Source organism: Narcine bancroftii, chromosome 14 (assembly GCF_036971445.1).
Source record: "Narcine bancroftii isolate sNarBan1 chromosome 14, sNarBan1.hap1, whole genome shotgun sequence".
NCBI lineage: Eukaryota > Metazoa > Chordata > Chondrichthyes > Torpediniformes > Narcinidae > Narcine > Narcine bancroftii.
The window spans coordinates 6,796,879-6,811,211 of NC_091482.1; the positions used below are offsets into that span (position 1 = coordinate 6,796,879).

At 48.8% G+C, this 14,333-nt stretch overlaps 1 protein-coding gene across 2 annotated transcripts in view; it reads left to right on the forward strand.

The window, feature by feature from the left end:
- nxn (nucleoredoxin) overlaps nucleotides 1-14,333 on the forward strand; it is a 90,886-nt gene that overhangs the window by 44,200 nt on the left and 32,353 nt on the right. For both annotated transcript variants that reach the window (XM_069910958.1, XM_069910959.1), the window contains exons 2-4: nucleotides 5,914-6,031; nucleotides 6,120-6,253; nucleotides 7,905-8,005. In XM_069910958.1, the coding sequence (XP_069767059.1) occupies nucleotides 5,914-6,031; nucleotides 6,120-6,253; nucleotides 7,905-8,005 (353 nt within the window). The remainder of the gene's footprint in view (nucleotides 1-5,913; nucleotides 6,032-6,119; nucleotides 6,254-7,904; nucleotides 8,006-14,333) is intronic.

The window sequence follows — 14,333 nt, forward strand, 5'->3', positions numbered from 1 at the left end:
CTGGGGGCTCTCTCTTGTGCTTCTCTCTCTCCCCGACTGTAAGAGGCGATTAGGTAATTCATGCCGGTGGTGAATCTGTCTGCCCTGAAGCAGGCAAAAAGAAATTTCATGTAATAGGACAATGTTTTATTTCTATGATATTAAACTGAATCTTGAAAAGGAAACAGAGGGAAAAGAGAGAGACAGAGCTGGGGGAAATGAGGCGGGGGAGTGAAGCTGGGGAGGGGGGTGAGTTTTATATGGAAACTGGAGAAGTCGATGTTAATGCCGTCCGGTTGCAGGGCACCCAGACGGGAGAGGAGGTGTTGTTCCTCTAACTTGCGGATGCTCCCAGTCTGGCAGTGCATGAGGACCACTGGCAATTTCTACCCAGGGGAGTTGTGTGCGACTCAGTGAGTCCCTCCAGCAGCTGGTTGACTTTTCAGGATCCCAGCGCCTACCCTCTTCGTGCTCCCCATGATGAAGAGATTGCGGATGAGAGGATTCCAGAGCAATTCACCGAGGCCACTATTGATAGAGGGATATTGGCCCTGAAGGATATTAACACCTGGATGGATTAATGGGAAAGAAGTATGAGCATCAAAATCAGAACCATACATAAAGATATATAAAATAAGTTTACATAGAAATATTTTGGAATAATTTACTCATTTCATTTATTAGAGGCCCAAGGTTACAGGATGGACCATAAGGCAGAGGAGTAGAATTCAGCCCATCGAGTCATCCCCATCATTTTTCATCAATCTCACCGTTTTTCAATCACGGCCTTCGGAAGACTTTTGTGCTTCATAAAGCTAGTTCCCAGCCTGGCAGTCTTGATTTTGATGTTCCTGTCCCTCCTTCCTGATGGTAGAGGGTCAAAGATCCTGTGCGGTGGATGGAAAGGGTCCTCGATAATTCTTTGAGCTCTATTTAAGCAGTGCTCCCCATGAATGTCGTCAGTGGAGGAAAGGGAGACCCCAGTGATTTTGCCCGTTCCGATGATCCTGTGTATTGGCTTCCGGCCCGATGATTTGTGCTACCGTCCCACACAGTGATGCATCCACACAGGACACTGTCCTGTAAAATGTTGTCATGGTGGGGGCTGGTAGTCTCCATGTGAGTTCAAATCAATTAGCTCGATAAATCTGGACTAAAATGCCAGCAAAACTCTTGGTGAATGTCATCGGTTGAGGAAAGGAATTGATTTCAGATTTCAGATGCACAGGTAAACCCCACTTTATGAAACTAGACGTTCCTATGAAACCTTTCGTTAGCCAAAATGGTATAAAGTGAAGACCTGTTCACTACTATTGGAGGCTATTTTCATAAAAGCTAAAACCTATTCAAATCCTTCCATAAAAGCGAACATGGCTTTCTTTGTAAAAGCGAATTTTCGTAATTCGAGTATTCGTAAGGTGGGGCGTACCTGTATTGTCAGAATGCGTTCTGCTTATTCCTTGAAGGGCTCAGGCCCGAAATGTCGGTGATAAATCTTTGTCTTCTAAGGACGCTCTAAAGACCGGCTGGGTTCCTCCAGCGTTTCAGTGTGTTTTTACTGCAATCACAGCGTCTGCAGATGTTTGTGTTTCATACATGACATCACATACATCCCTGCGATTCTTTAACCTGGAGGAGAGGCAGAATTATCACTTACTGGTAGTGTAAACTTGATGAGCAAGTGGCCCACTGTGATTCCATGTTTTTTAGATTGCAATGTCGGGAAAATATTGGAAAAAAATGAACATAATGACTGCCCATGTGGTCGTTCACACTGGGCGCCTTTTTTAGACTGCAAATCCCTGAGTGCAACAGTCCCGGGGGTTGGACGTGCTGCAGAGGGGATGACTGTCAATGAATGTTTCTGGTACGAAAAGTTGTAGGGGTCCTGCAGGATAAATTGCGGTGCACAAATTGACTCCAAACTCTTGCACATTCCTTTTTAGACAGCCTGTGTACCGGTCAAATTCCTTGATTATGCTGTTATATGCCTGCAGTCCAAAAACCATAAATGAAATAAACATTATGAACTCTTGTCACTTGGCAATGGGCTGGTGTTTTTACTGATGACTTCGACTGTGTAAAGATGCATTCCAAAAATCCCTTTAGCTGTAGAAAGACAGTCTCCACCTGAATTGCCCCAAGCTCCTGCACCTGCTTTGTTTCGGGGGAAATTCGTCTTGTTTGAAATGTTAAAATCCATCTCATTGGGGTGGGAAAGATAAATTTACACATCGGTTGATCATTTCTGTGTCTGGTACAAGCATTTTGTACGTTTTTCTGTTTCTGTTAATGATAATGCAAATTGTGCACCCCCCCACCACCACCCCCCCCCATCCCCCCAAGTCAAACCAAGCTTCTACATTAAGAACAGAATGAGCGAGAAAGTCTGCAGACGCTGTGATTGCAGTTAATAAAGTGCTGGAGAAAAGGTGCAGGGCCTGAGCATAACAGGCTTCATTTTTTTTGCTGAGTTTTTAGGTCTGATTTAGCTCAGTGGTTTTCAACTTTTTCTTCCCCCTCACATTTCACCTGCACCATCGGTGCTCTGTGATTAGTAAGGGATTGCTTCAGGTGGGATGTGAGTGGGAAGGTTGAGAACCACTGCTCTAGACCCAATTGTTACTGAAATATTTTGCTTGAGAGAAATTATCATGGGTCCATTTCCTTTGGAGTTATGCAACTGTGCACATAGCGAGTCAATTAGATATGATTTAAAATGGTGGTTTTCAAACCTTCTCACAGACCGCCTGAAGTCTTTCTTCTTTTTCTTTTCTTTGGCTTGGCTTCGCGGACGAAGATTTATGGAGGGGTAATGTCCACGTCAGCTGCAGGCTCGTTTGTGGCTGACAAGTCCGATGTGGGACAGGCAGTCACGGTTGCAGTGGTTGCAAGGGAAAATTGGTGGGTTGGGGTTGGGTGTTGGGTTTTTCCTCCTTTGTTTTTTGTCAGTGAGGTGGGCTCTGCGGTCTTCTTCAAAGGTGGTTGCTGCCCGCCGAACTGTGAGGCGCCAAGATGCACGGTTGGAGGCGAGATCAGCCCACTGGCGGTGGTCAATGTGGCAGGCACCAAGAGATTTCTTTAGGCAGTCCTTGTACCTCTTCTTTGGTGCACCTCTGTCACGGTGGCCAGTGGAGAGGTCGCCATAGAACACAATCTGGGGAAGGCGATGGTCCTCCATTCTGGAGACGTGACCTACCCAGCGCAGTTGGATCTTCAGCAGTGTGGATTCGATGCTGCTGGCCTCTGCCATCTCGAGGACTTCGATGTTGGAGATGAAGTCGCTCCAATGAATGTTGAGGATGGAGCGGAGACAGCGCTGGTGGAAGCGTTCCGGTAGAAGTGGAAAGAAAAAATATGAAAACCACTGATGTCTCTAGCTCATTCATTTGTGTCCTGTGGATTGGATCCCGAGGACAAGTAAGTTAGCATGTCATGCAGGGATGACGTGTTTCTGTACTCACCCGGAGCCAGGGCGGGCAGTGAAGCTGTCAGGAAAAAGCCCATACCAGCCCATGGCTTCACTCCCAGCATCAACTGTGCTCAACCTGGGTGCCAGAACTTAACAAGTCCAAGTTCATGTCAGTTCAGGGAGCAAGAAAAAAGGGTGGGTTTCAGGAACAGCGACTGTTTCTACTTATTCTTCGATTTTAATATCTCTTTTTTGTGACATAAGGATCCTAGAGGTGACAATCCCATCTCAAGAGATTGCTCTGATCAGACATTGCGTTTCTCTTGCCTGAAAGTCGTTCAGAACTTTTTTTTTAAATTTACGGTGTTTATTGTCAAAAATACGTGCCTTTGAACTGAGAAATCTGCTGAACGTTGTTGGCCGAATGACAGGTCAGAATTTAGGTTGGAGATTGTGAATCTGGTTGAGAATGGCCCTGAGTGATTGGTTTAAGATGTGATGCAATTAGATGTTAATTTGGCATTTTCAAATTGATTTTTAAATGGGCCTTTTGTGAGACTGGTCATACAATGCCTCATAGAGAGTATTTGTTCTGCTCTCTGACAAGCTGTCCTACTGAATAAGGCCACCATGTCACTCTGCTTTTAAATGTGCACCCAGATACCTTCGGGTTTACTTCCCTTGTGCTCTAAAATTCCAGTCAGTTTGTTTGGAATCCTTTGGTTCTGTTTCCCAGGGTCCAAAATCCAGACTCAGACTCAGAATTTATTGTCGTGAACAAGTCATGAAATTTGGGGTTTGCGGCAGCGTCGTTGTGCAATCATTCATATTATAACCACCTTACAACATTACTATAAAAAATAAAAACAACAGAGCATGAAAAGTGAGGCAGTGTCTTTGGTTCATTGAATTATTCAGGAATCTGATGGCAGCGGGGAAGAAGCTGTCCTTGTGCCATTGAGTGCTCGTCTTCAGGCACCTGTTCCTTTTACCCAATGGTAGCAGAGTGAAGATGCCTTGGACTGGGGGGGGGTGGGGTCCTTGAGGATAGAGGCTGTTTTTTTTAAGACGCTGTCTTATGTCAATGTCCTCAATGGAATGGAGTCTGATGCCCGTGGTGTCGCAGGCCGAGTTAACAACCCTCTGGACTTTATTCTTGTCCTGAGAGTTGGTGCATCTGAACCAGGCAGTGATACCACCAGCCAGAATGCTCTCCATGGTCCACCTGTAGAAGACTCATCTGTCTAGCTAGAAGCCTCTTCAACTCTACTATTGGATCCACTTCCACCAGTTCATTTATCATCCAATTGTACAAGTACAACCCAACAAAACATCGTTCTCCAATCCTCAGTGCAAAACACTGCAAAAACACATACAGGCAAACAATACATATACACTGTACACCTATACAAATATGAAATATCCTCTGCCGTTTACTGTTTTCAGTTCTTTATTTTACTGTGTGTACAATTTATTTTTTACACTGCCAATTAGTGGTAATTCTGTCTGGCTCGCAAGAAAAAAGGAATCTCAGGGTTGTGTGATGTCATGTAGGTACGCTGACAATAAATCAGAAATCTCAATGCCACTCAAAGTTTTATAAATATCTATCAGGTCTCCACCCCCCACCCCCACCCCGCCCTTAGCCCTGATGTTCCAGAGAAAATTACTCAGGTTTGTCCATCCTCTCCCCATAGCTCATAACCCTCTTATCCAGCTGCACCCCTGGGAAACCTCTTCTGCACCCTTTCCAGAATCTTCCTGTCGTGGGCAGACCAGAACTGCACACGGTACTCCAGGTGTTAAACAGGAATGCCTGCAGACACTGACCGTACTGCAATACAGAAACGTGCTGGAGAAACTCAGCAGGCCACGCAGCATCTTTTGGAAGTGAAGGGAACAGAGACGAGTGAGAGGGCTTTAGCAGAATGTGGAGAAGTTGTCAATCCCATCTGATTGGAGGTGCTCAGGCAGAATATTAGGTGTTGTTTCTCAAATTTGTGCATAGCCTCAGTTTGGCAGTAAACCCTCCTCCTGGCCCTCTTTCTCTCTTTCCCTTCATCCTTCTGTCTCCCTTCCTCCAGCTCCCCACCCCCTTCCCTTCCCTGTCCTCTCAGAAAGATACCTCCTATTCCTATCACCTCAGCTTTTTACTCTTCTACCCTCCAACCCACATCCACCTATTCTCCCATCCCCATCCCCCTCCTCCTCTCTCCCCTCCCTTCCCCACCTCTCCTCTCTCCCCTCCCCCTCCCTCCCCTCCTTCCTCCCTCCCCTCCTTCCTCCCTCCCCTCTCCTCTTCATTCAGAAACACCAGCTTTTGGCTTAAACATTGTTGAAGGGGCCAGGTCCAAAACGTTGGTTACCCTTTATTTCCCACAGATGCTGGGTGACCTGCTGAGTTCCTGCAGCATGTTTGGGTCTGACACAATACTCAAGGTCCAGCCTCACCTATTTTGTACCTGTCCATTCATCCCTCTGAACAGCGCATTAGCTGAGCAGTCGTTGTTCTCCAATTTCAGGTGAAGCTTTGGAGCAAGTACAAAGTCACCAATATTCCCACCCTCATCTTCATCGAGGCGAGCACCGGGAGAATCGTCAGCCGGAACGGGCAGCTGATCATCCGGGATGACCCACTAGGTAGGGAGTATACAGCACCCAGCGTTGGGCCGCGGGAAGCCGTTTCGGTCCGTTGCTACCGCGCTGATCGCTTTGTCTCCTTGAGCAGGGTCCGAGTTCCCATGGGGCCCCAAGTCCTTCGGCGAAGTCGTGGCCGGCTCGCTGGTTAGGAATGGCGGCCAGACGGTGAACAGCAGCGATCTGAACGGCAGCTACATTGGTATTTACTTTTCTGCGCACTGGGTAAGGCTCGAAGTGTCCCAACGCACGCTCTCCTTCTCTACCCATCAGCCTCCGTGATCACCACCGATCCCCTCGGGCACCCCCTCTATTCATCCTGGTGTGGGGAGTTTCACCCCAGATCCTCCCCTGGGTTTCATCAGGACATTCACCCCTCTACCCCATACCATCCCAAAGCGTACCAACTCATCCACTTTCTTGGAAGGAGGTTTGGAATGTCCTCAACACCATTGAGAGGAAACTCACCAGATGCATCACCTTGTGGGATGGGAGCTGCTCCGCTCAGAACATCAGGCAAGCTTCCTTCCCTCCACGGGCTCAATGTACATCTCCTGCTGCCTGGGAAAGGCAGGGCCTAACCCACCTAGGACGCACTCTCTTTTCCCTCCTCCCATCTGGGAGAAAGCTTAAGGGTGGGGAAAATGCTCTCCAACAGACTTAAAAAAAACAGTTTCTTACCCACAGCTATCAGGCTCTTGAATGAACCTATTTGCTTGTGACTTGTTTTAAACAGCAGAGGTGATTTAAGCCAATGAATGCCTGATCTGGGTGGCAATCTGGCATGGTTCCAAGAGGACCACTTTGCCATTGATGCCACCCAGTGCAGTGCAGAGAGAACCTGTATTGCCAGTGGTGCAGTTCAAGTAGAACACTGGATTGCCAGTGGTGCAATGCAGAGAGATCACTGGATTGCCAGTGGTGCCGTGCCTAGAGAACACTAACTGCCAGTGGTGCAGTGCTTAGAGAACACAGCATTGCTGGTGGTCCAATGTAGTGCAGACAGAACACTGCATTGCCAGTGGGATTAACATAAGTACATCCTTAAGGGGTCAACATGGACTAAATGGGCAGAAAGGTCTGTGTCCCTGCTCGGCAGCTTCCTGTTCAAAGCTAGAGTTGGTTGCAGAGATTGGGGCATATTTGAACTTGTGCCAAGACTGGGAATGGCCGTGTACCAGTGACCACAGTTGTAGCAGCGAGTTTGGGCAGGCCTCAAAGTTCAGAGTGGGTGGGAGAAGGTGGACACTCTGACCCTCCTGGCCTCTGCTTCCCCTCCACTCACTGCCCAACCTCTCCAATATCCCTTCCTGCCAAAAAGGTTTCCTCTACCCTCTTAATGATCACGTCTAGAAAAACCCCCAGCATCCAGCACCTATGGGTATTGGTAGATTCCGTATAAGTGTATTTCCCGGTTGCGTGATTGGTGAACTAACAGTGAGGCGCGCCAATTTAAAACCCATAATTTTTAACCAATTTATTTTCCACAATTTTTTTTTGCCAGTTGCTTAAGGCTGCCGGTTGCTTGAATTCCAGATAAGGGAGTTTTGCCATCTAACGGAGTCAACAGCTGTGGAAATAGTTCAAGCAGGGAGCTGGGAAATTTGATTTAAATGCATTCCAGCCATATTTAAATGCCATGGAAATCCTTTCTCCCCCTCCAGGGATGATTATACATCTACGGGTACAGGACACTGTGACAAGCCAGGGTTTAGCTCAGATTTGGCAAGATGCAAGCCAACACAAAACCCAAGAGTTGTTCATGGAGTTCTGGGTGAACTCAAGGGCATCTTTGATGAGCACCATGTTTTAAAGATGCGTATGCTGAAGCAGCCTTGTAACATTTGCCTCGTTAACCCTTTCCTTTCTGTGGCAGTGTCCTCCTTGCAGAAACTTCACCCGCATTCTTGTGGAGTCATATCGGAAAATCAAAGAGTCGGGGCAGAAGTTCGAGATTATTTTTGTCAGCGCCGACAGGTAACAGTGTTCGTTTAATTGGGGGTCGAACCAGCTTGGCCTTGGTGTTTGAAGTTCTCTGTATTTCACTGGCTGCGGTGGTGATGGGTGCGGGGGTGGCGAAGAAGCCCCCCCCAGTGCTCCGACTGAGGGGATGACTGTGAAGTTTTCACTGACAGAGAGGGATGCCACAGATATGTAGTATAGAGTCAGCGCAACACAGTTACAACACCAGCAACCGGGGTTCGAATCCGGCGCTGTCTGTAAGGAGTTTGGATGTTTTCCCTGTGTCTGCATGGGTTTTCTCTGGGTGCTCCTTCTGCCCTTCAAAATGTACAGGAGTTAAGGTAATTGGGTGCAATTGAGCGGCATGGACTCATGGGCCTGTTACTGTGCTGTATGTCCAAATTTAAGTGTAAGAAAATTTATTTAAGATACACACTTCATCCCCTGGCATATTTATCCCAGAAACTTCATCATAAACTGTCATTATTCACTCTATCAGATTCCCGAGAGAGGTCATAAAGTGTAACAGCATGGAAGCAGGCCCTTCAGCCCAATGGTATGAAATAAAACATGGAAGTCTGCAGACACCGTGACTGAAGTAAAGACTCAACGCTAGAGAAACTCGGTGGGTCAAACAGGGTCCTCCTTGTAGCAAAGATAAGGATACAGAACCAACGTTTTGGGCTTCATTAAGGCAGGCTTAGTGTCATGGGGGGCATAGGCGGGCCAATGAATTATTGTGCCACTTCCCACCCACCCGCTGCACCAACGTCACCAGGGGGTTGTGGACCACACCAGGTGCCGCCATCAGAGGGGGGGGGAGCGAGGGTCACTGAAATGAATAGTGTGTTTTAGTCTCCATATGCTATAAGCATATCTGAAACGCCGGAGGGAAGGGGAGGTGTCGGGGATGGAGGAGGCCCATGGCAGGTACAACACCCAGTCCCCTTCCCCCTGATGAGTCAGTTCTCGAATGGCAGTTTGTGCCCCCCACCTCACCCCCTGTGGTTACCCTAATGCCCCCTGATTAGATCACTTCTGATGGCGACGATGATGAGCAAAATGTAGGCAGACATCCAAACTTCAGCACAAATCCCAGTGCTATTCCCATTTGCCTCTGCTCAGCCCATTCCCTCCCTCCCTCAGCCTTTCCTGTCCAAAATGTCCTGAAAACACTACAATTTCACCCACCTCCACTGGTAACTCGTTTCACAGACTCCCTGTCCTCTGTGGGGAAAATGGCCCCTTTAAATCTTTCCCTTTGCACCTCAAACTCGCACTCCCTGGCTTTAGGGAGTTAAAGTAGAAAGCGTCCAGGCACTGGGGACATTGTGGAGAAACTTAGCAGTTCAGGTAGTACCTGACCAAAGGCCCAGACGTGAAACATTAGTTACCCTGGACTTCCCACGGATGCTGCACGACCTGCTGAGTTTTTTCCACTACGTCTGTGCATTGCCCTTAGGTTTTATCCGCCCATATCCTGGGATAAAGACGTGACTATCTGTGCCCTTCGTAATTTTACATCCCTCTTAAAAGCTCACCCCGCAGGCACCTTCGTTCCTTAGAAACAGTCCCAGTCTATGATCACTGAAGGTCGGTTGTGCCTGGGGTGAGGGTGTGAAAAACAAAAGTCTGCTGATGTTGTGATTGTAATAAAGACACAGAAATGCAGGGGAACTCGCAGCATCGAGGTAAAGATAAATAACCAATGTTTTGGGCCTGCCTGAGCCCCTCTTCAAGGGCTTCATGAGGCAGGCTCATGAATTAGGGGGAGGAGGGAAGGATGGGCAATGGGAGAAGAGAAGGATGGACAGGGAGAAAAGGGAAGGAAGGGCAGGGGAGAGGGGAAGGGAGGGAAGGATGGTCAGGGGAGAAGGGAAGGATGGGCAAGGGGGAGGGGAGAGGCAAGGGAGAGCAGGATGGGCAGGGAAGGGAAGGGAGGGCAGGATGAGCAGGGGAGAGGCAAGGGAGGGCAGGATGGGCAGGGGGAGAAGGGAAGGGAGGGCAGGATGGGCAGAGGGAGAAGGGAAGGGAAGGCAGGATGGGCAGGGGAGAGGGAAGGGAGGGCAAGATGGGCAGGGGAGAAGGGAAGGGAGGGCAGGATGGGCAGGAAGAGAAGGGAAGGGAGGGCAGGATGGGCGGGGGAGAGGCAAGGGAGGGCAGGATGGGCAGGGGAGAAGGGAAGGGAGGGCAGGATGGGCAGAGGGAGAAGGGAAGAGGGAAGGATGGGCAGGGAGAAGGGAAGGGAGGGCAGGATGGGCAGGGGAGAAGGGAAGGGAGGGCAGGATGGGCAGGGATGAAGGGAAGGGAGAACAGGATGGTCAGGGGAGAAGGGAAGGGAGGGAAGGATGGGCAAGGGGGGAAGGGAGAGCAGGATGGGCAGGGGGAAGAGGGAAGGGAGGGCAGGATGGGCAGGGGAGAAGGGAAGGGAGGGCAGGGGGAGAAGGGAAGGGAGGGCAGGATGGGCAGGGGGAGAAGGGAAGGGAGGACAGGATGGGCAAGGGGAGAAGGGAAGGGAAGGCAGGATGGGCAGGGGAGAAGGGAAGGGAGGGCAGGATGGGCAGGGAAGAAGGGGAGGGAGGGCAGGATGGGCAGAGGAGAAGGGAAGGGAGGGCAGGATGGGTAGGGGGAGGAGCACAGGCCAACAGGCAGAAGGGGTTAATTAGATAAGGATGTGACCCTGGAGAGAGGTAGGGAGAGAATTGTCTGGGGGAGAGGTTCGGTTTTTCTTTGTGAAACAGAGTGAAAAGGGAAGAGAGAGACCAATAGAGGAGAGAGAATGGATGGGTGTGGCCAAGGTGGGTGGGGGGAAGTCAATGGAAACCAGAGAAGACGATACCATCCTGTTGGAAGGTGCCAGACGGAAGATGAGGTGTGAGGGATACATCTCCACGGCCAGGAAGGATAGTTTGCGATTATAATGTAGTTTTGACAGGGTGAAATACTCTCCAGCACTTGCCAGAAGAGTGATCACATGAGTAATGCAATTACTGAGGAAGTAAGTTTACTCGAATAGATTCCAGATGTGAGCGGTGAATCCAACCATAGATACTGGGGAACTTCAAATCAAATAATTAAGCTGGAATCATCTGCTCATCATGTGGTGGAGCACAGAGTCACGCTGTATGGAAACTGGCCCTTCGACCCATCACTCTGTACTGGCCGATTACACACTAATCTTGCACTAATTCCATGGGTTTCATTTTGGGGCAATGAATACTGGCCAGGCCAACCAAGTCCCAGAGAGTCATAGGACATGGCAGCATAGAAACAGGCCCTTCTAGTCTGCGCCAGACTATTATTCTGCCTAGTCCAATTGATATAGCGAGGACTTCCCAGTGGCAACCCATTTCAATTCACTGCCCCGTTCCCACACTAACAGTTCTGTCCACTGCCAGACTGAGACCACCTGCAAATTGGAGGAACAAGCCCTCATCTTCCATCTGGGCATGAACCTGGAATCTTGATTTAGTTCATCCAAGACAGTGGAGCAGAAATAGGCTATTCGGCCCATTGAGTCTGCTCCTCCATTTTCGCACAAGTCCACCGTAATTGTAAAGATTGCATCAGTCCTTCTTGGTGTGAACCCATACTTACCAAGTAACTAGTCGTAGGTCCCTAGGCCCACTGACCATTACCCACCTACTCACACTAGTCCTATTCTCCCCACAGTCCTAATACCATCCCCGTCCCCAGATTCTACCACACAGCTCCACGTTAAGGAGCACGTTACAGGGGCCAATTAACCCACCAACCCACATGCCTCTAGAGATGCAAGAGGAAGCCCACGCGGGTACAGGGAGGTTGTGCAAACTCCGTGCAGACAACAACAGAGGTCGGGGTCGAACACATCTCTTGCATTGGGAGGGATGGGCACTACCTGCCGCCTGCTGTTATGCTCAATTTCCCTGGACAAATTTGAATGAATCCTGTCCCTGACACCTCTCATCCCCATCTTCCCAGAAGCTTCCAAAACTAATGAGATGAAGACGAGTTCCAGCTGCAAGAAATATCCTGGAAGTTGCTCCGTAGGGAATGCCTTTTCCCATGGAAGGTTGACATCCATGGATTCTGACATACGGTTGACTGGAGGCCGTGAGAGTGAAAGCTGAGGTCCAATCTTCTGTTGGCATCAGGGAGCAGAATTGATTTAGCCTCCTCTTTGTAAGCCCAACAGCCTCCCGGTTCAGGGAAGGGACAATACTCCCTCAGCAGAGTGCCCCCATCCCATTCTGAGAAGTCCCCACCGCCTCCCATCATAGCAACAGTTTGGCACATCTAACTTCTAATCCCCGCATCTTCTTGCCCCACAGTGTGAGATGGACCAGTGTCCACACTCTTAGCTGGGATGAGGTGAACCAAAGCCTTTAATGTACAGCTGATAAAGAGAGGAGGCTTTGTCTATTTGTGCGGATTGTATTGCCCGGGGTAGTGGGGGGGGGGGGGGGGCTGTGATGGAGGCTGGTACAATAGGGACATTCAAAAGACTCTTAGCACATGGATGTAAGAAATAGGTGTGAGGGAAGGAAGGGTGAAATTCTTGTCGGCTTACAACATCGTGGGCAAAGGGCCTGTGCTAGAATGTTCTATTGTCTTTGGATGGAGAATCCCAGGGTTGAAAGGGCCCATTGAAGGCTCCTCCATCAATTAGTGGCTGCACAAAGACTTCTCTTTGGAAAGAACATCTGGACAAATGACAAGTTAAATGTGCATTTTCATTTCGGATTTACCCTGAGCAAAATACCGGTAAAAGGGCTTGGGTTCACCCTGGAGGAACAAAACTTAATTCAGAGCTTCCCCCTTAAATACAGGACCTACTTCATCTAGTGGGACCTCCCTTGCCTCATTATAGGAGCGTTACTGAGGGGCCTTTCCACGTGGTGCACAATAACTTTGACCCACTACCATCAGGACTGCCAAACTGTGAGATTGATGGCTCTTTTAGTCATGAAGTGGAGTAAAATATTTCAGAATATTTATACAGATTTATTTTATATACTATTTCTTTGTATGTATGTATGTATGCGATTATCATGTGCTCTGTGTGTGCACGTGTGTGCTTGTGTGTGTAGGCACACTGTCATCTGGAGAAATGCTGTTACATCTAGTTATAAGTCTACAGTAAGCTGATAGTAAACTAGAACTTGGGGATGTACAATAAACACGAGCTTGCCAACATCATCCACATCTAAGCCCAGTCTCCCTCGGTAAGCACCCTCCTAAACAAGGACTCGGCTCAATAACAACTTGGATTTCTATAGCATCACTCAGTACTGTACTGCAGGTTGGAAATTCCAGGGGTGACGATCTGTGGAAATGGTGTATGTTAAGTACACCACACACACACACACACACACACACACACACACACACACACACACACACTTGCATGAACACACAAGCATGCACACATGTTCATATACACACACACATGTGAGTGCACAGGCACATGTAGCACACGTGCTCATATGCGCACCTACACACACATGCTTGCACTCACACAGGCACATTTAATTAATATTTACATTTATACATGCACCGCAGTAATAGTCCCTTGTGGCCCACAAACCTGTGCCACCCAACAACCCTTGTACGTTTTGAAGGGTGGGAGGAAACCAGAGCACCTTGAGGATACCCGCGCGGACACAGGGAGACTGTACAATGCCTTAGAGACAGCAGCAGATTTGGCAGCCGCTATGCTAACCGTGCTGCTCAAATTTGCACCTATGTAGACACAGACACACACATTACCACCTCCCCCCCCCACCAACCACTTCCTCGGTGACTTTAAACAAGTTGGGGTCCATACATTGTGTGCAGAGGATAATGCTGCTACCTCTCCAGGCTGGTGATCATGAACTCTGGCACTGTGTTTGTGGAGTTTGCATGTTCTTCCTGTGACCACACCCGCTCAAGTGCTCCGGTTTCCTCCCAGGACCCTACTACCTGCAGACTGCAAGTTGAATCATCCACCATTAATTGCCCTGGGCGTGTCGGTGAGTGGGAGAACCTGGGGGCAGTTGTCTGGCCTGTGGGAGAGCCTGAGAACTGACATAGACCCGATGGGCGAAATGGTCTCGTTTGACATCACGCGAGAATGTGAATGACAATTCAGAATGGTGTGTGGCCTGGTGGTGTTTCTGGTGTCTCAATTGGTTAACATGTGGTGCAGTCAGACACAATGTGGGTCTGTGCCAGGGCTGGATTAAGGCCAATTGATACCCTAAACACAGCCCGACAATGGATCCCTCGATCCTTCCATTGTCTATCTGACAGGACATTAAGACTCAATAAGTCCTGAATGTGATATATAAGAGATTAAAAAATCAGTTTCTTCCAGGCA